At 40.9% G+C, this 27,127-nt stretch overlaps 1 protein-coding gene across 1 annotated transcript in view; it reads left to right on the forward strand.

The window, feature by feature from the left end:
- LOC117530101 (matrix metalloproteinase-17-like) overlaps positions 1–27,127 on the forward strand; it is a 239,263-nt gene that overhangs the window by 8,048 nt on the left and 204,088 nt on the right. The window contains exon 2 of the mRNA XM_034193041.1: positions 1,704–1,850. Within this exon, the coding sequence (XP_034048932.1) occupies positions 1,704–1,850 (147 nt within the window). The remainder of the gene's footprint in view (positions 1–1,703; positions 1,851–27,127) is intronic.

Raw genomic sequence — 27,127 nt, forward strand, 5'->3', positions numbered from 1 at the left:
AGAGTTCCAGTGTTTAAAATAAAAATTGTGTATTTTCAGTGTTTACAATGAAACACTTTAGAATGCAGGATAAAGGCTATAGTTTTTTTCAGGGGGACATCCCCCTAGACAACACCAGTAGCACATCCAACACTTCACAAACACCCCTTTACCTGTGTCCTGTCCCAACTTGCTGCAGGATGAACTCAGAATTTGAAAAGAAATAAAATAGATGTAGCACACTGGGCATTAAACTTTCTTTCTTTTTAGAAATACAAACATTGTCTTCATAATAGTGAAGGAAAACAAAATTCACCCACAACTCATATCTCACTCCCAACTGAAGCTAGAGAGCAATTCTGCAGTTTTAAAAATAAATAAATAAAATAAATAATTGGTCTGTTGTTGGCGTATTTATTTATTTATTGTGTAACTTAAGGACATAGGCAAAACAAAGTTGCTTTAGGGTTCAGTTATTGGATTAAATTTCTCTACATTTTGATCAGTTTATCCTAACTTTATGTCCTTTTAAATTTGGAGCCATACAAGATGGTAGCATTTACTGTTCTTGAGTTATTGTATCAATGATTAAGAAGGGATTTACTTGTTCATGTACATGTTCTACATTACCACATGCATAGACATGAAAATTATAACGTATTTACATTTCACATAGGAGTCTTTTAACCCCAATTCCTCTGATGGAGTTTTAGTGACCATATCTCACGGCATGTCATGATTCAGCATCACGAAATATACGTTAATCTACTGGTTTGTCATATTGTCACGAAAAGTGCAAAATTTTTGTAAGCGGATCACAAATTTATTCTAATATGTTCCGTGATGGGTGCACAAAATTAAAAGTGCTGTGGGGGTGGGGGGGGGAAGAGGTGTCTTGGGGGGGGATTAGGGTTGGGGGGTGTAGTAATAGTAAGATAAAAAAAAAACCCATCATGAAAATTTGACTCAATTTGTGACGGAAGCATGAAAAAAACTGGGAGACTGGGTTGAGTTTTGGTGTGGTGGGTACACAAAGTCTCATGCGGGTAGTATACCATCATTCAGATAGTACTGTTAAGAATTTAATGCTTAAAAACAGGATTTAGAATGTCAAATGTCAAGTTATGGTGGAGTTACTGGAATTCATTGGGTGGGGGTGGCTATGGCCCCGTCACGCCCCTCCCTAGAGCCGCCCATGGTTAAACTTTAATTTTATCCTGGAGTTGCAGGGATTCTTCTTGCACCTGTGTGTGAGGGGCTTCTTTGGGTTCAGCCCCTTTGAGCCTCTGTCCGTGAAGTAGTCTCGTGAAACGTGCGTGTTGCTGCGCGCATCATTAGTTCGGTTGGCTCGGAGCGCAACGAAAAGGCGCTGAACATTTCCACTCGGCGTGAAAAGGTTTGTGCCACAGACTCATCTACGCTCACCGTGCGTCACAGAGCGCGTGTGCTGCTCGGCACAAAAGCGCACGCACGCACACAGCTGCTGCTGCTGCTGTGAGCCGGAGAACCGGAGCACAGACTGGACCAGGAGGAGCTGCGGGGATTTTTAATTCCGTGAAACCCGATTTAGGACCAGAGCGCACGTCTCACCTCTGATCCACGCCGCTGAGCTCTGGTCCTGTTTTCGAAATGTGAGTGCTCGTTTTCAAGGAGCAGCAGCGTTTGGTTTGTGGATGCGACCGTCGGGGTCGGTGTCTGCGCCCTGCAGGAGCAACCTGCCGTAGGGTGCCCGGATTATTCCGCTTCTTCACGCGTGGATGAGGAATATTTGTCCGGAGATGCTGCTGCTGCTGGTGGTGCCGATCTTCTGGTTTTTACCTGTGAGTGGAGCCGCTCCATCTCAGACCACAGAGCAGCTGGATCAGGGGGTGGTAAGTTCTCCAGATTTTATAGATGGATCAAAGTTTGTTTGTTGGTTTTTTTCGTACTACTGTCAAGAGCTGCAAAGTTTCTTTACATTTTTATGTCACCAGTGGACGTGCAGTGTTTCTGCACATACTATCGGTGCAGATGTTTCTCCCTTCTTCCATCTGAAGTCTGAGCACCTCAACAGTCCAAACCAATGGATTCCTGTTTGCGTCAACCAAGAAACAAATTTCAAAACCTTGCACTCTGATCCTCCTCGTCCTCATTATTATTATTATATGATTATTATTATTATTATTATTATTATTATTATTATTATTATTATATTATTTATTATCATTATGGTCAGTAAACAACATAACCAAAATGACAATAATTAAAAACTCATTATATGGGCTAACTTAAAACCATGCACACATTATTCACATGCAAATCATTCATGCATGATCAAAACTTACAGATTGAAGATAAGCTTACTGTGCTTACACCTTTTGCACGTTCATCGTCAATAACTAACGTAACCGATAACGAATATACATGCAACATTGTTCACTTTTGCATCCAAATATGTATATATGGTACATACGAGTATTTTTATAATTGTGAGATGCTGTCAGAACGATTTGGTAGTAGACGGGTAGTTGAGGTATGTTTAATGCTGGATGCCCTTCTGGATGAACTTCACATGTACAAGGAGAAGTCAAAACAACCACATGCTCACTCATAATTGGAAAATGGGCCATAATTATTAGATGTTATAACTACAAGTTAGTAATTCATAAATGCAACATGCCAAATCATGATTACAGTGTGCGAAAACCGTAATTACAATATGATGAGTCAATTACAAGATGTAAAATCATATGTAAATCACATGTAAATCATAATTCTTAGGCCTAGTTATTGGATCGTGCTATTTTAGATATTAAGTATAACTACAAGATATACCAAGCCATCTGCACTAACACAATCTCAAAATTGAGTTGACAATTTATAATTGCAGTTTATTATTTAAGCTAACATGGTATTCCACAGGCTGCCTTCTACTATGATCGCCTATGATCCAAAAATGTGAAAAAACCGAATGAAGTGCGTAATCACCCCCCACTAGCAGCTGCAGACTTGCCTGCTCCTACCTTGGCAGCCTCGGCCAACTGATTGAGCTGTTGAACTTTGAACAAAAACGCAAACATGCATTTATCAGGGCTGCGTTGGCTTTAAATTTTTACCCCGACAGAACAAAAATCAAACAAGTTTCAAGCCATATAGTCACTAAATACCCCGTTTAAGGAAGTTCAAACATGATTGAAGCTCTTAACTCTACGAAGTTACTGCGTACTATCAACGATTTTTGAAAATCAGAATCAAGTGCCGATGATGGCCAAAGCTACTATGTGTACCAAGTTTGTTCAAGATTGACAAAGAAGTTATGATCCTTCAAATGCACCCAATTTGCTATTCAGGATTAACCGGGAAGGAACGGCGCTCTGTGGAATAGCGAGTCATAATTAACATACGTCAAAATTATGGGTTTTTCAGTCGTAACTTCAACATGCAAGTCTTAAATCTAAGATGTAAATAACTATGAGAAATCAGAATTACAGTAATCACAATAAGATCCAAGATCATAATTTGAGATTCTAAGTTATAACAGGCAACCTTGATTAGATAAATTTAATAAGTATAAGAGGCACTAAACTATACTTATGAAACACTAAATCCTAATCATGTTAGAGTATTTTATAACTACAAGTCAAAGTTATAGTTACTGGATATAGTTACTAAGTCATATTTGCAAGATTGAAAATCAGAATCCTCAGTGCACAATATTGAGGTTAGCATCAAAGTTATAATTACAAGATGCTCAATCATAACTAGAATTGAATCAGAATTTTATAATTACACATTAGATAACGTGTACTAAAACATTTGTACAAGTTACTGGTAAGTCATAATTAGAGGATAACATTTTTGCTTAGTAATTTCCCAGCAATGTCATAATTACAGTAAAAGATGCTACCACAATTGAGGTTGCACAATAATGAATACTAAACCTTACCATCAAGTATAATTTCAGAATTATGACATCTTGTCACAAAACAGGAACCTTTTTCAGATTTATCATATTTAAGTAGCATTTTATGGTTTGGGTTTTTAGAGGAATATCTTACAACCAAACCCCATAAAACGTGAGTGGCCTGTGGGCCGTCTCAGCACCACTTAAGTAGTGTTTCAATCTTTTTGTTACAAAATGGAAAAGTTTTTTTGTGTTTTGTTTTGTTTTTTAAGAAAGCTTACCTTCTCCAAAATAAGATGAGACCCCAAGCATGACATTTGGTGTTGCTGTGACCAGAATTAAAAAAAAAAAAACATGAAACCACAAGCTTGACTTTGATCTGAAAGACAGCATCCGTCCTTGTTATGATGTTACTTCTGAGAAGGCATTAAATTTTAAAGTCTTTCACTGTAATTTGACAGTAGACAAGCAAATGTTCTGAGAGGTTGATGGTCCTTTCAGCTTTTGTTCAGTTCAGTTTGTTTTTATACTCTCTAGAAAGATACCTTTTTGTTCCAACTTTAAAAAGTTGGTTTTGACTTAGTGTCTTAAATTTTGTGTTGATTGAATTTGAGATCTTTGTTTTCAGTCATTACAAAACACACCTGTTGAGTTATAATATGAACCACTGTATATCTTACACTTTAATTCATTTCACAATAAACTGTTTCCAACTGGTTCATAGTGTCTTTAAACTATAAAAGAGCAAGGTGTAAGAGAAGACACTACAAATAATAATAATAAAAAATAATCTTTTTAAATCTGGTGTGAATGTGCTTTGTGAAATACCTGCAATGACAAAAATCAGAGTTTGAACTTCACAGCAAATAACTTTAATGTCTTGGGTTAGATAAATGTAAATGCTATTTTCTTGGTGGGCTATCGACCTCTTCCACAGCTTGCTGACACAGTAGCCTACATATCCTGCACTGATGATGAATCGCAAAGGCATAGCAGGGGCTCATTTCCAGCTGAATGGAAAAGAGCAAGCCAAAAAACATTATTGGCTATTTCCTTTTCTCAGTCATGCCTCTGAAAGCTCATTACAGCTCCAATATGTCATCTAATGCCAAATTCAAACATAACAGCTCTGCCTAAAATAACTGAGATATCCTGTTGAAGCCGGTGTGGTGGCGGTTATACTGTGCTGGGGCAGAAGATTCTGGGTAATTTATAAAAGACACTACAAGGTCCGGTCACATCTGGGAGTGTAGACTGGCACCGTCAAACTGCTCTGTGTTCTGATTGGCAACCACGCAGACCACGGATACATCCAAAACTCCCAAAAGTAACCATATATCTGCCACAGTGCATGACCCATGTTTTCATAAACCAGTGATTAATATAACACAGAGTCATTATACTGCTATCCATGGATTCTCCAGGGAGAATTGGTACCAAAGACATCCCTTTGCCACTTTAGGTTAAGTCTGATTCAATTCCAAGTCTCACAGCCATACAGTAAGACAGAAAACAGGGCACTGAAGACTGGGGCATTTGTTCTCCTGTAACGGTGCCTTGACACGTTTTCGACTTTGATCTGCGAACTGGTACGCAATCTGCCATGCCAGAGAGTTAACTTGTTGTAAACTCATTGTAAACTATGCACAGCTTCATGCAAGTGCGCAAAGAAAATTTTGAATGTTGAAAATCTCTGACACACGTTAATTATGTGAACTTCATGTGAACATTGCGCAAATAATTCAAAAACATTGAGTGTCAATGCGAGCCAGTGCGAGTCATTGCGTCAGCGCACCGCATCACAGCACAGCTCATCTGAATGATTATAACAAGATGGTAAATCTATCATAAATATAATTAACAGATACTCATAAGAAGGAATGAAAATGTAACTGTTTTACCAAGCCATTACATTTAAAAATATTACAAATTTTTACCTTTGAGATTATTCCAAATGCATTCTCCACATCATGAAGCGCACAAGAGAGAGAGAACAAAAAGCTACAGCTGTAGGAAATTCCAGAAGCGATTAGAGGTGGTTTCATCAGTCAAACTCTGAGAGCAAATGATTAATCTGCTACAAAATAATAATTTTATATAACGCAGCGTCCAGGGGATAAAGCGCGGCATCCAGTGGACCACAGCAGGTTGCATTGGCATGACGAATTGTGCGGCAGTGCGGGGGTTAAATGCGTGCCACGTGTCAAGGTGCCTTAACTGTATCAGCATTGGAAAACATCTGTTGTCTTTACGGTTGTTTTCTGTACCTGATAGGCTTCGCTACTAGAAACAGTGTTACTGCCACAATAAGCAAATATCCTAAAATGTTTGACAATTTCACCACACTCATACACTAACTTACTCATCTTCGACCGCTTACTCCAATTAAGGGTCATGGGAGAGGGGGGCTGGAGCCTATCCCAGTAGTCATAGGGGGTGTGAGGCCTGGTACCAGTCTGTCACAGGGCCACATATAGACAGTGAAACACATTCACACCCACACGCACACCTACAGACAAAAAGTTTAAACTTTCCAGTCCAACTAACCTGCATGTCTTTGGATGTGGGAGGAAACCCACACAAACACATGGAGAACATGCAAACAGCACAGAGAAAGGCCACAGGTGGAAATTGATCCCATAACGTCCTTGCTGTGAGGCAACAGTGCTAACCACTAAGCCACTGTGCTGCCCGACAATTTCACCACATACAAATGGAATTCTGACTGCTAAGTCCACAAAGTCACTGAAAGTCTGGATCTTAGTCTTGATCCTCAACTCAGTCACTGTGATTCTTCACTCAGATTTTCAAGTAGTTCAAACAGGGCATCCATTGACTCAGCAGAAATCACAGCATCATCTGCAAAGTCAAAATCAGTTAACTTTTCTTCACTGACAAAGACACCAAAGACACTTAACTACAAAACCTTACCCTACACCCAATTCATGCACACATTGAATAAAGCATGAGCCAGAACACAGCCCTGTTGACTGGGTAGAAGGTAGAGGCTCTGCTTTTTCTCTGAACACCACTCACAGTACCTGTCTATAGGCCAGCTAAGATGTCCAGTAACTTACTTGGAAGCCCATGAATCTTCAAGATGTTCAAGAGAGAAATCCCAACAACCAAATCAAGGACTTTGCCAAAATCAAGGTTGATGGCTGATTTCTTAGGCATGAAATCAAACTGCTCTGGTTGCTGACCAGCAAGCAGCTGGCATTTAATCCTGTTGCAAGTGCAGTGTTGATACAAGAACAGTGTAACAACAGTTGCAATCCAGGCGATCACTTTCCTTCTAGCTCAGTTGGGATGATACCTGTGTCCCAAAAGGAAGCAAAGGTTTCTTGGATCACCAAGAGAACAGTAGCTCCACCTGCCTGAAGGAGATCAGCTCAGATACCACAGATCCCCACACCTTTAGCAGCCCACACCTACTATAATCGCAACTTCACTGAGGTTTGGCAGTTTGCAACTGACTAGAGAATCAACCAGAACCTTGCCACCAGAGATTTCATGGTCGGAGGTGTGTGTGTGTGTGTGTGTGTGTGTGTGTGTGTGTGTGTGTGTGTGTGTGTGTGTGTGTGTGTGTGTGTGTGTGTGTGTGTGTGTGTGTGTGTGTGTGTGTGTGTGTGTGGAGGAAACGCAGTGCTTCAGTTCCTCTGCAGCACACAGGGTGAGGGTCACTAGATCACAGATAATGATAACCTGCTAACATATTCCTGTAACTAATGCTCCTGTGTACCTCAAGGGCAATGACATTTAACTTGAATATGAACTGTTAATGTTGTTGGTCTCATCGTTATTTCTGATGAGACCCACCACGGTTGTGGTGTCCGTAACTTGATGAGGAGGTTGGTGTTGTGCCAGTGGTGTGCAGTTGTGGGTCAGCAGGGTGAAGAGGAGGGGGCTCAGCACACATCCCTGAGGGGCCCCCGTGTTCAAGATGATGACCCTGGATGTGTTGCTGCCGACCTGCACTGCCTGTGGTCTCCCTGTCAGGAAGTCCAGCAGCCAGTTACACAGTTCAGTCACAGTTCAGTCCCAACCGGTTCAGATTGATGATCAGGAGATGATTGTGTTGAATGCTGAGCTGAAGTCAATGAACAGCATTCTGACATATGAGTCTTTATTGTCCAGATGTGTAAGAGCTGGGTGGAGGGCAGTGGCGATGGCATCCTCAGTCAAGCGATTGGACCGATATGTGAACTGGAAGGGGTCCAGGGAGGGCTTGATGTGCACCATTACTAGTCATTCAAAGCACTTCATGAAGACTGGGGTGAGTACAGCTGGACAGTAGTCTCTGAAGCCGGAGGGTAAGGACTTCTTTGGATCTGGGATGACGGTGGTGGCCTTGAGGCATGTGGGGACAACCACCTGACTCAGCGAGATGTTAAAGATGTCTGTGAAACATCTGCTAGTTCTCCCGCAGAGTCCCTCAGAACATGGCCAGGTATGTTGTCAGGACCAGAAGCTTTGCGAGTACTGATCTTGCTGAATGTGACAGTTCTTCATTTTGTTATTGTTGGTATGACCAAACAGATGGTCCCCTCACTGAGTCGGGGCTGCTTGAGGTTTCTTCTTGTATGTTAAAAAAAGCCTGAGGGAGTCTTTCTCTTACCAGCATTGCCAATGTACTTGCTCAAGGGATGTATAAGGTTAATCCATATTCATGCGAAGCCCTGGAGATGATATTTTGTGATTTGACACTATATAAATGAATTGGATTTAATTGAAACACAAGATGAGCAGTGCAGATGATTAAAACCATTAATTGGTGGCATTGGTTTTGTGTGTGGACGGAGTTATAATTAAAGAGGGATGTGTAGAAACTGAATGCCTCAGAAGGACTGAACCCCATCTCACATTTGTGACTTTCTACCAAGAAACCAACTATAGAGAACTGAGTTTTACTTACAGAAAATAAATCTGCTCAGTATTCAAGAGCCAACTGAAATGGTTTGTAGACATCAGAATTTTCCAATCTTTAATTTTGGGAACATTCATAATGATTTCTGCCATAATTTTTTTTACACGTATATATAGAAGTCCCTTTGGCTGCTCCCATGTTTTCACTTGGGGTTGCCACAGCAGATTCAAGGTGGATCTGCATGTTAATTTGGCACAAGTTTTGTTCCAGATGCCCTTTCTGGCACAACTCCATATTACATGGAGAAATGTGGCAGGGGTGGGGTTTGAACCAGGAACCTTCCACACTGAAACCAAGTGCACTAACCACTTGGCCACCTATACATAGATTAACCACAGTTACTCAAAAAGCTTTTATGAAAATTGAAGGTGTGGGACACAGGCCAAGAAAGAACCTAATAAATTCAAGTGCACGTCCAGAGTCACATCCAAGAAGTCTCTGTTTTCAGACTGAAAGAAAAGAGTAATGCTGACGATTAGCACCACTTTGTGCAGTTGGGTGGAGTTACTGCAATCAGCTACAGTAAAAGAACCAAAACCTGCAGACTGTTTATTTACGCACAGTTTATTCACTGGATCAGGTGAATTCAGCCAGTCAACATCTGGGGCAGGAGTGTACAGAGCAGAGTGAAATGGGGAAAGATGAATTCTGTGGTCAATCAGGAATGAGTTTGAGAACAAGTGATCTGGATTCAGATCAACTGCAGCGAATGATTTTCATCTGTGAAAACTCTGGTAATTACTTAATGATCCATCATTCACTCTGCAAAGGATGTACAGCTTGAAATATTGTGTTATGGTTGTGGAAAGACTTTGCAGCTGAATGCTTTTGATGATGTCAACAGTACAGTTACCTGGGCTAAGCCGGGGTAACTTCTCCCCAATCTAATCAATCAAGTCACGTGCAAAGAAACACAATAAAGGACAGCTTGAATAGGTTTTATTCTTCAACAGTTAATTAGCTGAGCCACAGTGGCAAACAGGAAGGATGGTCCAAAAGTGGCACACAATAATCAGTCCAAAACAATCTCAGCCAGTCTGATGGGATACACAGGAGAATAATCCAGAGCCAGGAAGAGTTTAAAAAAAAGCAGAGTTCATCAATAGCAACAGGCGTTCAAGCGATGAAGCAGTAGAACTGCACACAAAACAGAATGAATTCAACAACCAGGAATTATCATACCAGATGGGCAGGCAAATGATAGGAATCTGGATGGCAGCAAAAGTTGATAACAAGATCAACAATGTGGAGACAGTAAACACTATAATAAGAATGCTAGAGAGTAGGGCTGAACCTAATTCTATCTGGCCACTAGGAGACATTTTAATGTCTTTTTATTAAAGAAAACAGAGCAATAGACCTGGAAGTGTGCAGATGGGAACACAGTTAACAGCCTGGAAATCAAAGCTAAGACAGGAGAATAATCTGAATAAAAGCACTACACACAGTAACACAAAGGAAAAATGCCAGAAGTCGCTATAACATAAAAACTGGACTGGAGCCAAAATGTGTCCCATGGCACCTAAGTGGCTACAGTGCAAACCCAAAAGAAGACTGTTTACAAGTGTTTTGGCAAATGTATTTAAACATTTTCCATGAACTAATTTAAGAAAAAATACTGCAAATTTGAAATTAGGTAGGGACTCTCCATCCGTGCCCAGGACATAACAAAGCAGCAGTAAACAATGTTTCATCACATAACTTTGTGTTTTAACAAGTATCACGTACCAGATGGTGAGTACTGCACAATCAGTGCTTTTTGCATAAAAGTCCCGTCATGTTTGAACAGAGCTGGGAAACATCTTTGCATAATGAGTATACAGTACATGGTTGAAACTCAAAAAGCAGTCGTTTTAATGGCACCCCAAAGCCTGCATTGTTACAGTCTGCAAAATGGCTGAGGAATTCAGCCAGACAGACGCGCAGACACAAGAGCACCTGTCTCCCCCATCAGCAGCTGATTGACTTTTAAATAAGGCTTCTCCAGCTTTGATGAAATTGCACTCAGCTGCTGAGAGCAGGTGGATAACTGGTTCTTGAGGATTTGAGCGAGTTTTCTCATCTCAGCACAGTTGTGTCCATAACCGCTGTACAGTTGGGACATGGTCCACAACGGCAACCATCTCCCCGTAAAACTGTGTCCTGATCTCCGGCACTGCTGCTCTCCAGAGCAATTATAATTCAGAGCATTGGTGCTGCACCGCTTGGCTTTTGGTTGAGATGCACCGAGCGTGTCTCTCATGACACCGCAACCGTAATTAACCGAAGCACAAACTTAAGCACAGCTCAGAGGCAGCTTTGTTGTTATCTCAGCCAGTATATCACTGCACAGCACCACTTCTGCAATTTCAGCACAGGAGAGAAATGCAGCATAACAACCACAGGATAATCTGCACTATATGCATTCATCATTTTTTTACTCAGTGCTTGTTATTTTTTTCCTCTGATCTCCTTATTGGACTGCAGAACTTTTTGCAACCCATTTTTGCCTCCAAGGAAGTAATGTTTTTGGTGATGTTTGTCCGGGATTATGCAAAAACTACTAAACCGATTTTCTTCAAACTCAGTGAAAAGGTGGGGTATGGGCTAAAGAAGAAACTACTTATGACTTTTACTGCAGATTTGATTAAGGGGACAGATCCAGAATTTTTTCTCCTCACTTTCTTAAATGCTGTGAGAGAGCATTTTTCAACATTTTCAAGAATTTCTTAAATGCTGTAACTTGCAATGAAGCAGATTTCCTTAAAATTTAGTAAAAAGTTGGGGTACAGGCCAAGGAAGAAACCATTAACTGAGAGTGGATTTAATTAAGAGGGCAGCTCCAGGATCCCCCCCACACACACACAGACTTTACTGAACTTTGTGAAATGGGAAAATTTTTTTACATTTTTGTGAATTTTTAAAAAGCCTCATTTCACAATGAAACCAGATTTCTTCCAAATCTGATGAACAAGCCAAGGAGTAAACCATTAAGTGGATCTAGGAACTTTTTCCCCACTTTCTTCAGCATTGTGAAATAGGACATTTTTCAACATTTTTGTTAATTTCCCAAAAGCCTTATTTGGCAATGTTAAAGAAAATGGAAAAACAAAATTAGAAATCCTGTATCTGCAACCCAGTCTCACGGCATGTCGTGATTCAGCAGCACGAAATATACATTAATCTATTGGTTCGTGATATTGTCACGAAAAGCGCCTCATTTTCGTCACAGCAGAACAAATTCATTCTAATCCATTCCGTGATAGCTGCACAAAATTAAAAGTGAAGCGGGGGGGGGGGGTCAGGGTGGTTATGGTTAGGGTGGGGGGAAGTAGTAGGGTTAGGTTATGGTTAAGGTTAGGGTGGGGGTAGGAGTATGGTTAGTAATAGTGAGTTTAAAAAAAAAAACCATCATGAAGAATTTGAATCATTTCGTGACGGGAGCACAAAAAAAAAAAAAAAAACGTGCGACTGGCCTGGAATCTGCCCCCATGAATCGGATCCACTCCAAAAGTTGACGGCATCTTCCTTGACTTGTACGCAACTTTATCAGCAGGTTTCCAGGAAATGGCTTTCAATGCAAGACTTTTGAAAATGTTTCTTCCTTGGCCTGTACCACAGCCTTTTACCAAGTTTAAAGAAAATCGGTTTTGTCGTTTTTGCATAACATTTATCTCATGAGATAAGTATGAAGTGTTGATGGAGGTATGTGCTCTTGGAGCTGTTCTTCTTTAAAATGACTTGATGGGCGGCAAAAAGCTGATTTTAAAGAAACAACACAACTGTGTGACATGTGCCTGATGACATACCTCACCCTGTCAGTCTGTTTCCAGTTCCCTTTTTTTGTATAATCTGTCTAGTGGGAATGCCATCTGGTCTTCTGTCCACTAACTAGAAGGGGTGGAATTGGTAGAAGCTACCCTCCTCATCTGTCTTCCACCAGTGCTCCCTCTTGATGTCCTTTTCTCCCTCCCTGGCAGACCTCATAATATTGCCTTCTCATTCAGCTAGTCTTCCCGGCACCGGTACCACTACCCTCATTAGCTCAGTCTTTGCCTCTTGGGTACACGCTTCATAAGTATCATTTTCTGTCTTCTCGTCTTTCAGTCTCCATCCTTCAATTTTCTTCTGCAAATCCAGATCCCAGCACGTCGCACTTCTTCTGATTACACTCAAAGTTCTAGGGAAAGATGGGATCATGAAAAGAAAACCTGACCTATAATAAAAAAAGCAGAATATTTAATCAGGATGTGGCAAACGCGAATCCAACGGCTTTTGGAGTGACGCTGTTTTTGATAGTGCGGAACGATATAGTCGGCTCACAGTGCAGGATATCATACACGATTCAGGGGTTACAGTCACAGTCTATTAGAATTGAAAGCAAATAATGAGGTCATATTGTGGAGTGACAGTTATAAATTGAGGATATTAAATCCACATCATTTGAACTGTGGAGGAATTGCAGAACATTTTCTGTATGTAATCGAAAAACTGCCTGCTGATCGCTTTAGTGTTGAGTTGTGTTATTCCCTCGTTACTTCATTGTTAACTCAGCAGATTAAAAAGGTCTAGAGTTCATTTCATGGTTACATTTCCCTCAAATATCATATCTTTCTTTCTGTCTACCACAAAAACGTTGCTGTAATTCCCAACAACATTCACCAAAGTCAAACTGAATGCGTTCAAGTCCAGTTAAAGCAAACAGCGTACACTATTCTGTTTTTGCTTTCTCACATATTACACATATAAACACATTCAAATCTGAACTTTGATGTGTCTGCCACCTGCTGGATGGCTAATATACTAGAAGGGCATTTCCCAGCCCAGTCTCACGTTTTTTTTTTCGTCCTCCCGTCATGAAATGATTCAAATTTTCGTGAAGGGTTTTTTTTTAAACTCACTATTACTAACCCTACTCCTACCTCCAACCCTAAACATAACCACCCCCTGACCCCTACTCCCCCCCCCCACTGCACTTTTAATTACGTGCAGCCATCATGGAATGAATTAGAATGAATTTGTGCTGCCATGATAAAAATTTTGCAATTTTTGTGAAAATATGGCAAACCAATAGATTAATGTATATTTCATGCTGGTGAATCACAACAATCCATGAGACTGGCTTGACATTTCCATACTGAATGGAAAAATTGGGCAAGTTTTTTTTTTTTTTTTTTTTACAGTGTTTCCCTTGCCTTTTCAGTTTTCTAGATATAAAACAACTTTTTTCAAGAAAAAGGGACTTTTGTTGTAATGCGAGTCACGCTGTAATTACAAGTAATTAAAAGAATAATTAAAGATTTATCTTACTTCTTCTTTATGTCATTTCAGGCCTTGTGTCAACTGGCACATGCATGCAAGAAATGATGTCTAAAAATGTGTATGTGTGGGAGGTACACAAAAAAATAACTTGAAAAGTGACCAAAAACTATACCAGGTGGAAACACGCAGAAGCAGGTGTGGTCGCCAGTGAAGAGACAAAAGGTTTCTGCACATAAATGTACATACTAAATCATATCAGTAAGCCCTTACGTTCTATTATTTTACAGTGGGAATATTCTAAAACTCAAATAACATGATCATACCTCCACACAATCCTGCTGAAAGGATTTTTTGGTGTGAATTTAGCTGTGAAAGAAAACAAGAGGGACACGATCAAGGGATTTATGGAGTGAATGTGGTCCGTGAGAGAGACAGTTAACCTACAGAAATTTGCTAAATCAGTGAAACAAACTGTAATTTTCTGTTATGTTCTGCAAGTCCATAATCATGGTCACAAGCCCACACAAACCTGAAGAAGGGATTTTGTGTGTAGCCACTTCAGTTTCTTTCATTTCCAAAGCCGAGGCCACAAAGGTCACCACTGCTTGGATGCTGTGATTTGTCAACTAAAATGAAATTCTGTCTAAATGCACATTCTGTGTTTGTAACTCTTATGTTGTGTGTTTTATTATACCCCTACCTTTTTTCAGCATATTTCTCAGACTCAGTGTGTCAGTGCTTGATAGGTTTCCTCCATATAATTTTCTACATCATCATTCTCAAGGCAGTAAAGACCAAGGTCTGCAACAGTGGCTGGCTTCCCCCCATTGAACACAAACATTCTTACATGTATTTGTATGTCCTGTCATCTTCTTTCAGCTTCCTGCACTTGTAGTTCATGAATGGAAGTGTAACTGTGTTGTCAAATCCAACAATTGTACCATTCTGAATCAAGAGTATGTGCAAGTTCACTTCTGTTCATTTTGTTGCTGCTGTATTTGTGTTATTATAGCATTCATAATATGCTTATGTCACTGACATGAATGAACAAAGCTCTTCACCATATCACCATTTCATTTAGGTCCTTCACACATTTTTTTTTAAGTAAGTGCTTCTAGGGAGCATTAGCATGGCTAAAACCCTTCAGTTTCTGGGAGGCTTTGCCCCCCAGATCCCCAGAACCACAGCCCTCTTAACCCCACGCCATTTTAAGCATTTTTCTTTATTTGCCTCTCACGTGCACATGCCTGGAAAGACCTCACCATCTCATTTACATCCTTCACTTTTTTCACTAAATGGTTCTGGGGAGCATTAGCATGGCTAAAAACCTTCATGTAATTTACACACTAAATAGTCACCTACTGACCTCATGACCTGTCAAGGTGTGCACTGGCTCTCACTTTACAGTTCTCGGTTTCAATGTCGGCTCAACATTTCACATTTCCTGTTTCAGTGTCTACTGTCCACTGAATTTCCGTTAGATCGCCTCTATTCGCTTGAGATTTCCTCTTTGTCTTTTTTCTTTAATTGAGACAAACAAAAAGTTAAACAAAAACCGTACAGAGGATAAGCATACCACAGGAAAAACAACATATTTAAAAACAGGTTAATCTTCTGTGCTGTCACTCCAGGAAGTGTTCAACATTTGACATTTCCAGTTTCAGTGTTGACTGAAAATTTGGCATATCCAGTTTCAGTGTGGACTTTCCACCGAATTCCCGTGACATCTCTATTCTCGTAAGATCTGTTGTGAAAGTGTAGTGACACGGACCCACAACAGGGTGCGTAAATGAATGGACAATGAATGAGCCGAAAATAGAACACTTTACTGTTGTGAATGTGCACAACGAAATACAGAATTGTTACAGAATTTGTATGCAGTCAATCTACAGAGGTGACGTGTGGGCAAGCTCGAGGATAGAAGACGTCTGTCCAGAGAAGAACCGGATCCCACATGATTTCCACTGCCACCGAACCCGGATGATACTGGAGCCACCAAGTCCCGAGTCCCCAGGTGGCCACCATCTCCGGCTGTCGGATCTGGTACTGCTGGCAGGAAGCAGAAACAGTTAGGTGTGGGTGTGTGCACACCCAGTAACACAGTCAGCTAAGCAGATGGGAATTGCACCTCCACCTCCGCAATACTGAACACAGTCAATCCGCTAAACCCGACCAGTTGCTTGTCTTACGAGTCGTGAAGGGTGAGATCCCGCACCCTGCCGTCAATGACTGATTTAGCCTCCCGCTGACACAAGCAAACAGGTCCCTCTGAAAAGAATAAACAAACGGTTATGTGCAATACGGCACAGTATCTGGCTGAGAGAATTACCTCTAATGGTAGGCGATATCTCGGCAGCGGGGTGGAGATGTCGTCCAGCTTTTATGGAGCGGTTGATGAAGTGGAGATGAGTGACAGCTGTCATGAGTTGATGAGTGACAGCTGTCACTCCCGGATGTTCCCGTGAGACGGCAGCGCCCTCTCGTGCCTGAAGCCCGTACGTCAGGCAGGGCGCCCTCTGGTGGTGGTGGGCCAGCAGTACCTCCTCTTCAGCGGCCCACACAACAAGATCTCCTTTTTGCCTTTTATTTTATTTATCTATTTTTTTTTAATTGAGACAAACAAAAAGTTACACAAAATCCTTACAGAGGATGAACATACCACAGCAAAAACAACGTACTCAAAAAAAGTTTAATCTTCTGTACTGTAGCTCCAAGAAGTGTTGAACATTTGGTATTTCCTATTTCACTGTGGACTCAAAATTTGGCATTTCCGGTTTCAGTGTGGACTTTCCACTGAATTCCCACAAGATCTCCTCTACTGTTGATCCAGGAAGTGTTGATTCAGGAAGTGTTCAACATTTGACATTTCCTGTTTCACTGTGGACTCAAAATTTGGCATTTCTGGTTTGGGTCTAACCTGTACCATGAGAGAGCTTGTGCCAGCGCGTTTGGTGCTGTCACTTCTCTCATATCAGCAGCAAGAACCTCATGTGTTAAACGCTATCCACGTTAAATTTTGCTAAATGCACAACCTTGTATGAAAGCTGTGTTGCGACTGACTGAAAATGAGTGACAATAATCTGCTGAGCCAGTTTCCCTGGCTCAGCAGAGTAACGAGCTCTTGCTTCACTGGAACTTCACGTTGTTGCTCCTGGAGTATGAATTGGCTACAAGAACAATTTTGCACAGTAAACAAAGACGACTGCTTTTGGTAAGATCTGTTTCATCCAGACCCTGCTCTGTGGCAGCTTTCACACCTCATGGACCAAACTGAAAAGCCCAAACCAAAGACACTAACTGTGAAAATACCCTTAGGGTTAAAGCAAAGCAGGCCTGTGGGGTTGGCTGATTGTTGGGGTCACACTGAGCAAGACACTAAACCCCAAAAGCTCTCAATCTTGGAGCAATTGTCGCCCCAAGTTCTTAAAGGCTTTGGCATCACTTTAAGGTTTTTTTTTTTTCCAGATGTGGTATTTTGAGACACACAATTCAGCTTCCTTTTCTTGGAGTATTACAATGAACAAAGGACTACTTAATACTCAGAGCAAGGACACTTTTTTCCAGGACTGTTTACTGCTTCATGACTTCACAGTACAATGGAGTTGATTATCAGGCGATGATTGACAGTGGGTACAACAGACAGTTATTTATCACACAGTCTCACAATCTCAGGAAGAGGACAAATCCGTGACAACCAGTCCTTTAATCCCCTCCTGTCAAAATGTATAATGTCAAAGTTCTCCAGAGACTGCAGGTTCCTGTTGAGATTGTCGAAGAGTTTATGATATCCTCTGAGGCTAATTCAATGTTTTTTTTTAATACATAGTGTCATTTGGTTGTCAGTGTTGTATGAGGACTGATTTTCCGCAGCTGTAGGATGTTTGCATGACCCTTTGTGTCGGCAATGGCACAGAGTTCCAGAGAGATTCTTTCAAATTAATTCATAACTTGGTAGTCATCAACAGAAATGCAACTTCTTATAATCTTTCTCGAAGCACTGCATCTGTTGGTGAGCTCCATTAGAAAGATGTGTGGTCGGTCAGAATGTTAAAATTTACTTTATTGTGCAGTTGGACCCAGAGCAGAATTTGACTTTTGCATTTAATTTGTCCTAATCACAAGGTGGAAGCAAACGAACATTGAAGAGCATTGAGGAGCTGCTTTGTCCAGAGATCAACTCCGGGTCTTGTGGTAATGCCCAGATAAAGGACAGTGGCAGGATCATAACCCTAACGTGAATATAGAATCACACTCCTTCTGGCACACTATGACTTATGAACACCTTAACCAATTTATTCTAAAATTGATATGCATATTCATATCTTATGTTTTCACACCCTATGAACATTTGGCCCTTCTATCAGTCAGGATCTTGACAACACAGCCATTTCAAACACTGTTGGCTCTGTATATTATAGAATTCTTGAACAATGTCTATAACCTCTAGGTGTTTTGTTTCAAAATCTATATGCATAGTCATACACAAGGTTTGCCCATCCTATGAACATGATTATGCTAATGTATGAATGCTTCACTTACTCCAGCTGGGGATGCTCTGCCACAAATTGCCTTCTTATTTTTTAAAAGATATCAAAATGTTACTTCAAAATAATAAAAACTCTGCTCTTATATGTGCTTAATAATTTATGTATTTGTTTGTTGTTCTAATTCACAGAAAGCTTGTCAATTGCCATACTGGCCCAAATCAAAGGTCATACAGGCCCCACATTTGATCTATAGGGGCCAATTTATATTCCATGCATCTCGCATGAAGTGTATGCCGGTAATCTGAGTGAGTGAGTCAGTCAGTGTGTCCACATTTTCAGACCCAATAACTCCAAAACTAAGAATGTCAGTGTCTTATTTCCCGTGCCACATTTGTGTGTTAGAGATGATGCAATTAACATTTGATCAATGTATGGATATTGGTTATCATGTTCAAATATTGAGAAGCCAACTACATATGCCTATAATACATTTATTAAGTAAAAGTGTACAAGTTAGTACATAAACAACACACGTCATTTTATACAAGGGGCATAATACATCAGCTCACAATCACTTTAAAAAAAATATACTGAAGTCCTAATTAAATAAATAAATAAAACCACAAACAACTACCATGTAAACATGACTTAATACATTAATTACCCTTGATAAACCATTACTTAAGCACATCATGATTCAGTAATTACAAAACCCATAATAATATGCTTCATAACAAACTTTAAAAACATTTACGGATGTAGCCTTTACGATTTGAAGTGGTAGATTATTCCAAAGACAAACTGTTCTCACTGAGGAAAACAAATTTCCTCTATGGAGTCCAGAATAATTTAACCACCCTGAATTATGAAGCCGATGGGCTTGCGCATTACTTGTGTATATATGGTTCTCCTAAATTAATGAAGTGTTTTGTGAATTCCACTTACAGTAAGTTCAGTGCATTAGCATTTCTCTGGAAAAACATCCATCTGTAGTAGTGAAACAAATGGATTGTCCAGGAGAAAACTAAAGGCTGCAGCAGATGACTTTACCGCAGTAATGTGTTTAATTTTCTGAACATGTGCTTATTGAGGGTGACTTTCCACAACAGAGCTGCACACGATGGTCCACTTTCATTGGTTCATGCTGCCGTCATGACTTTACTTTTAGCAGGCTTACCCACTTCAGGGCTCCCCATATAGAAAACCTCAAATCAGCTCCATGTGGACAGCGCTATTTCCATCGAGGAAGCCCGCCCCTCCTTCTAGTCTTAAACCAGATCAAGGCTTTTGTTGCCACTGCTATTTAAAGGAGCGACCCACTCTGGTAATTACGGTGGTTTATGGTGTGGTATTGGCTTGTGTGTTGAAACTCAGAATAACCTGCAGGCCAGTCAACCACACTGCCAGTAGACGACTTTAACAGCCTGATCATGAAAACCTCAAAGCAACAACAAAGCTAGTCTTCAATTGCTTACAGAAATTGGCAGAATGGCAATGAATGTGGTTTGTGTGTGCACATCAGTTTCTACATGTGTCACTTTAATTTGCATGTGTGTGATTGCGTGAATCAGTGCCATACTGGTTGTGTTATTAGCATTTATTCAAGTCACAGAAGAAGGGATGATGGGGGAAGAGGGGAAGGAAGAAACATAAAAAACCCACCATGATCCTGTCAGTCTTCAGGCCCCAGTGAAATAAAGAGAATAAGGTAGGAGGAGGAGAAAATAAGAGCAAATGGAAGGCAGAGATGAGCTACTGTGAGCTTTCAATCAAAGATCACCGTCAATTAAGTCCAGCTTTTTTGTATGTTTTTTTGTGCAGTGTTAGTTTGTGTGTAGTGTCCAGTGATTATAGTGAGTCTGCAGAGTGACCGTGCCTCAGCTCAGCCAGCGAGGTGTTTGCTGGTTTCTAAGTGAAATCAGTGACTTGAAAATATGATAACTGGTATCAGCAACAAAATGATCAGAAGGCACTGGTGAGGATATAATACGAGTTCTATTAGATAAGAAACCGACCCTTTTATTTTATGTTTTAACTATATGAATTTGAATGACGTGCGATTACACCAAGCATGCTTGAACCCTCGTGCGCATGTGTGAGTTTTTTCACGCGTGTCGGTGATGTCATTTCCCTGTGGGCAGGCCTTATATCCGAGTGGACACTATTCGAGAAATTAAGCTGGTTTTCGGTGAAAAGTTTAACGGCTGATGAGAGATTATGGGGTGTTTTCTGTCGCTGTAAGGACTTCCCATGGAGCAGGACGGCGTGCAGCGCTTCCAGGTGCCGTCGTCGGCCTGTTTCGACCTGAAAACATCCTAATTTAAGGCTTAATTCACCCAGGACATCGTGAGAGAACAGAGAACATTCAGAAGAGGCCGGCATGAGGACTTGATGCAGACATTCCACTGTTTAAGGACATTTTTTAATGAAAGACGTGCGCGCAAATTCGCCGAGTCGTTTCCGTGACGACTCGGCAAATCTTTGTGCGCCGCGACAGGAAAAACACCTCTGTGTTGAAAACCATTTGTAAAATTCAGGCGGCTTTTGATGGCTTTCAACAAGTGAGTAACTGAGAAATTGTTTAACAGCTTGGGCATGTTCCAACTTGCCCGTTAAGGTTTCCAACGGAGGTGTTTTTCCTGTCGCGACCCCCCGCGGTCGGGTCCGGCCCGACATGCGACTCTGCCCGCACATTCTTTCATTACAAAATGTCCGTTAACAATGGAATGTCCGAATAAACTCCTCATGCCGACTTCTTCTGAAAGTTCTCTGTTCTCTGACGACTTACTGGGTCAACAGAGCCTGAAATGTGGAAGTTTTCAACTTGAAATGGCGAGACGCTGCTGCCTCGAAGCGCAGATTGCCGTCAGGCACCGTGGGCCGTACTTACGGCGACACTGCAGACCAAAATCTCTCATCAGCCGTTAAAATTTTTACCAAAAACCAGCTGAATTTATCAAATGGTGTCCACTCAGTTGTGCCTTACAGTTTTGAAAAAATTTTGATCAAACAAAGCAGCAGTCTCTGAGCCATTCCTAAACAATGAAAAAATCAACGAGAGGGTGGGCCACTCCTCACTCAAAGACTGCCCACAGGCGAATGACGTAATCGACAGGCGTGAAAAAACTCTCGCATGCCCACGAGGGTTCAAGCATGTCTGATGTAATCACATGTGATTCAAATCCATATGGTTTTTGAAAAAAAATAAGGTCGGATACTTTTCTAATAGACCTCGTACACTGAAAAAAGAGAATGTTTGAACCAACTTAAAAAAGTGTTACAGACAAAATCTGAGGAAATAATACATCACTGTCTAATAGACAGACTCCTAGATCAAGTTTATAGCTGTATACTGTTATACTGTATACAGCTGTATACTGTACTGTATACTGTATACTATACTATAGAAACTAGCTGACCATGCAGCACCGTTTTTCTTCTTCTTCTTCTTCTTTCTTTCTTTCTTATTTAATGACAATTCTGGTATGAAGAAAAACATCTTTTTTTCTAAATGGGGCAAAAAGTGCAATATATGGACACACACTTTTACTAAACTAAGTCCCGTCGGCGACTCCACAGCAGAGCCACAGTGGATCTGCATGTTGATTTGGTTTACGCCGGATGCCTTTCCCGATACAACTCCATATTGGAAATCGGGCAGGCCTGTGTTTGAACCGGGAAACTTCTGCACGGGAAACAAGCGCATGTTAGTGCTTGGCCACCACCCCTGCAGGCACATGTTTTTATCATGACTGTAAATTGCTAGCTTTGTCTATCTTGAGCTGACAAAAACATCAACTCACACTATAGTCACGTGCTTTTCATTAATGTTAAACAAATGGGGCTTCCTCCATGTGATTCCCATTTTTGAAACCTTTTGCTTTATGGCTGCATTGTTGCCAGGTCTGGCAAAACAAATGAGTAACCACAGCTTCAATGAGAAGCTCAATATTGTCTGAGCCACACTCCAGAACATATGGTGGTGGTAATGCACCATTATATCTACCACTGAAGAAGAAGGAAGCAGGTCTTTTTAAAAGTCTATTTCCAGCGTGTTCACACATATAAAAAAGGTTTGGTCGAGTTGCCTTAAGGAAACCAAAAGTAAAAAGAAAATTATTAATATTTACTAGGCAGCTAATAATGAATGCGGTTTCTCAGTGGTGACAGAATAAGGCACTGTGTATTACAGGAATGCTGACGCTGAACAACTCTTCAAATCCCATCTAGACTTCTTTTCATACAAATAGACATTTCAGCCATTTAAAAACACTTCGTTCTCAAAATTCTGAACTTTGTTCTTGGATCCAAAATGGAATATTGATTCTGAAAAATGTAGATCTGTGTGCAGTAACTGCAAACCAACTGTGACAAGTGACCACTGTGAGTAACCCGCTGTCTGAGGACATTTTCACTGCTTATGTCTGTGGTCTTTGGTTTGCTGCCATGACACACTACCGCCCACAGAGACAGAACTTCAAACAACGCTTTGGGGCTTCTTCCACTTAGTGGAGCTGCTGAAGTGTAAAACGCCTCTTAACTGGAGCTCCTGTTACAAAGGGATCTCCAAAAAGACTCCATCAATTTATAAATCTTTGATCTTTGTGATTGGCATTATTACAGCAGCAGTGGTAGTAAAGTTCACGGTACTGGTTCCAGACCTGTGTTTCAACAAAATGACTCAAGAGGTTTGATACAATTTAGACCAAATTGATTTGATTTTGAGTAAAATAAATCTCTCTCATTGTACACCAATTCAGTGGTTATTATGAAACACTTGTATGCACTCATATAACCTTTCTGTTCGATTTTAGTGCTGGGTTGAAATCTATTTGCCGATTTTAATCAATCAATCAATCAATTTTTTTTTTATATAGCGCCAAATCACAACAAACAGTTGCCCCAAGGCGCCTTATACTGCAAGGCAAGGCCATACAATAATTATGTAAAACCCCTGTGAGCAAGCACTTGGCTACAGTGGGAAGGAAAAACTCCCTTTTAACAGGAAGAAACCTCCAGCAGAACCAGGCTCAGGGAGGGGCAGTCTTCTGCTGGGACTGGTTGGGGCTGAGGGAGAGAACCAGGAAAAAGACATGCTGTGGAGGGGAGCAGAGATCGATCACTAATGATTAAATGCAGAGTGGTGCATACAGAGCAAAAGAGAAAGAAACACTCAGTGCATCATGGGAACCCCCCAGCAGTCTACGTCTATAGCAGCATAACTAAGGGATGGTTCAGGGTCACCTGATCCAGCCCTAACTATAAGCTTTAGAAAAAAGGAAAGTTTTAAGCCTAATCTTAAAAGTAGAGAGGGTGTCTGTCTCCCTGATCTGAATTGGGAGCTGGTTCCACAGGAGAGGAGCCTGAAAGCTGAAGGCTCTGCCTCCCATTCTACTCTTACAAACCCTAGGAACTACAAGTAAGCCTGCAGTCTGAGAGCGAAGCGCTCTATTGGGGTGATATGGTACTACGAGGTCCCTAAGATAAGATGGGACCTGATTATTCAAAACCTTATAAGTAAGAAGAAGAATTTTAAATTCTATTCTAGAGTTAACAGGAAGCCAATGAAGAGAGGCCAATATGGGTGAGATATGCTCTCTCCTTCTAGTCCCCGTTAGTACTCTAGCTGCAGCATTTTGAATTAACTGAAGGCTTTTTTAGGGAACTTTTAGGACAACCTGATAATAATGAATTACAATAGTCCAGCCTAGAGGAAATACATGCATGAATTAGTTTTTCAGCATCACTCTGAGACAAGACCTTTCTAATTTTAGAGATATTGCGTAAATGCAAAAAAAGCAGTCCTACATATTTGTTTAATATGCGCTTTGAATGACATATCCTGATCAAAAATGACTCCAAGATTTCTCACAGTATTACTAGAGGTCAGGGTAATGCCATCCAGAGTAAGGATCTGATTAGACACCATGTTTCTAAGATTTGTGGGGCCAAGTACAATAACTTCAGTTTTATCTGAGTTTAAAAGCAGGAAATTAGAGGTCATCCATGTCTTTATGTCTGTAAGACAATCATGGATAGATAAAGCTGGGTATCATCTGCGTAACAATGACAATTTTAAACAATACCGTCTAATAATACGCCTAAGGGAAGCATGTATAAAGTGAATAAAATTGGTCCTAGCACAGAACCTTGTGGAACTCCATAATTAACTTTAGTCTGTGAAGAAGATTTCCCCATTTACATGAACAAATTGTAATCTATAGACAAATATGATTCAAACCACCGCAGCGCAGTGCCTTTAATACCTATGGCATGCTCTAATCTCTGTAATAAAATTTATGGTCAACAGTATCAAAAGCAGCACTGAGGTCTAACAGAAACAAGAACAGAACAATTAATCAATTCACATTTAATTACCATAGATTCATACATCCAAAGATCGATTTTTTTTTAAATATACGCACTTCTCACCAGCGCTATAACAGTGTGCCTGGAAAAATCACGCTGCTGTTGGGCCGTTACACTGTTTTCGAGAGTCTGAAAATGATGATTTCTCTACATTGATTAGAGAAATGATTTAGAAGCAGGTCCAAATTTTATTATTTCACAAACCTCTGTCAAAGCCATTTAAAGATGTCAATCATAGCTACGGTGACTCTTGTCTATTGCCGGCAAGAAAAGAGAATCGTCCGCCATTTAATTCACATAGTTGTGTTTTTTTTTTCCTCATAACATGCCTTTTCTGTGGGACAGCGCATGAAGGTTCTCTCATGTGGACTTTTCCCACAGCGCTCGCTGCGCAGCTGTGGAAAACATTCTCCCACAACATGTTGCGCAGTGAGCGCTGCAGACATGAGTATTTGAAGGGAGACTAGGACCGTTGTCCCCGGAAAATTTTTAAATTTATAACTCTCTGAAACACTATTGCCTGCATTTTGAGGGCCAAATTTTGTAAGTAAGCCATAGTTTTTTTTGTTGTTTATTTTTTATCTTGGTTGCAGCCTTACTTTAAAGCCAAAAGAAACAAGGCATCAGGCCAAAACATGGAAGCGTTTAGACATGTACATGTGTCTTTTCCGCCCCCATTTTCATTGGATGTGCCAGCTTTTCTGTGTCGTGCTCCTGCTCTGCTTTTCGGCCAAAAGCGTAGTCGTCACCGCGGGAGACGAAGTGGACATGGTGAAGCTGAAGCTTTATTTTGCTTGCTGTTTGGCTTCCGGACGAGCATCTGTGCTGCCCTGGTGGCCTTGTGGATCCGGTTAGAGCCTGTGTGGTGCCGCTGGTCGGCTCTGAGGACTGTCGGCCCGGACACCTGGGCTTGCTTCGTCGGGTTCCGAACAGTGAGACTGTCATCCCCACTGAGGTCCTTACCCTGGGTCTCCTGAACATCAGATCACTGTCCTCAAAATCATTGTTGATTAATGATTTAATCATGGATCATCATTTAGATATGATTGGCTTGTGTGAAACCTGGCTCAAACCCACAACTCTCCTTCCTCTGAATGAGGCCTGTCCACCAGCATACACATTTAGTCACATGTCTCGTGGTGTGAAGCAAGGCGGGGGTGTGGCTTTTATTTACAAATCTAGGTTTTCTTTATTAGCTGTTGGGGGTCACAAATATAATTCCTTTGAGCATCTGACTCTCCGTTATGCCCATGATGCTAAGTACTGTCAGGGTCATAAAACTGGAGCTCAGCTATGTTATTTTGTCACTTATTATGTTATTTTGCCCCCTGGCCCATATCTGACTTCTAGTGAATTTGGTGCGTTCATCTATAGTTTGTCAACTAGTTGCAGATAACATTTTGATTATGGTGACTTAACATTCATATAAATAAGCCCTCTGATCCCCTTAGCAAATAATTTATGCAAATTGTGGATGCTTTAGGATTCCAGCAATGCATTCAGGACCCAAACACATTAGTGGAAATACCTGGATCTGGTTCTTGCACATGGGTTTGCTGTCACAAATATTGACATTTTGCCTCTCGCATCTATAGTCTCGACCATTCATTATCAGGTTTACATTTACGCTGCCGCGTTTAGTGGAACAACAACCTTGTCTACAACTGAGGCGTCGTATTAAACCCTCAACTATGACTGAACTTGGGGCCAGACCACCTGATATTTTAGCTTTGAGTCTGGAGAATGCTAAATCAGTGGACAGCCTCGCGGATAGTCTAAATATAACGCTTAAAACTACACTTGATAAGATTGCGCCTCCTCTTTTAAGGTCACGCCCTCCTAAGGCACAGTCACCTTGGTTCAATGATTATTTGCGTGACCTCAGGCAGAAGGCTAGAGGTTTGGAACGGAAATGGCGTTGTTCCAAATTACAGGTGTTCCGCCTTGTGTGGCGGGATGCTATTTTAGATTATAAGCATGCACTACTGGCCACGAAGCGGACCTATTACTCTGATTTGATCAGTAAAAACAAACATAACTCAAAGTTTTTGTTTGACACGGTCGCATTTCTTATTCACCTGTTAGTCATTCTCCCTTTTCAGCACAGGATTTCTTGGATTATTTTGAGAAGAAAATAGAAGATATTAGGCTGAGCATATCGCAGCATGCCTCGGCCCAGCCATTAAAACCTGCTATGGAGGTGGGCGCTACCATTGAGGTGTTACCTAGATTGACAGAATT

This window comes from Thalassophryne amazonica, chromosome 17, assembly GCF_902500255.1.
Source record: "Thalassophryne amazonica chromosome 17, fThaAma1.1, whole genome shotgun sequence".
In the NCBI taxonomy this organism is placed as follows: domain Eukaryota; kingdom Metazoa; phylum Chordata; class Actinopteri; order Batrachoidiformes; family Batrachoididae; genus Thalassophryne; species Thalassophryne amazonica.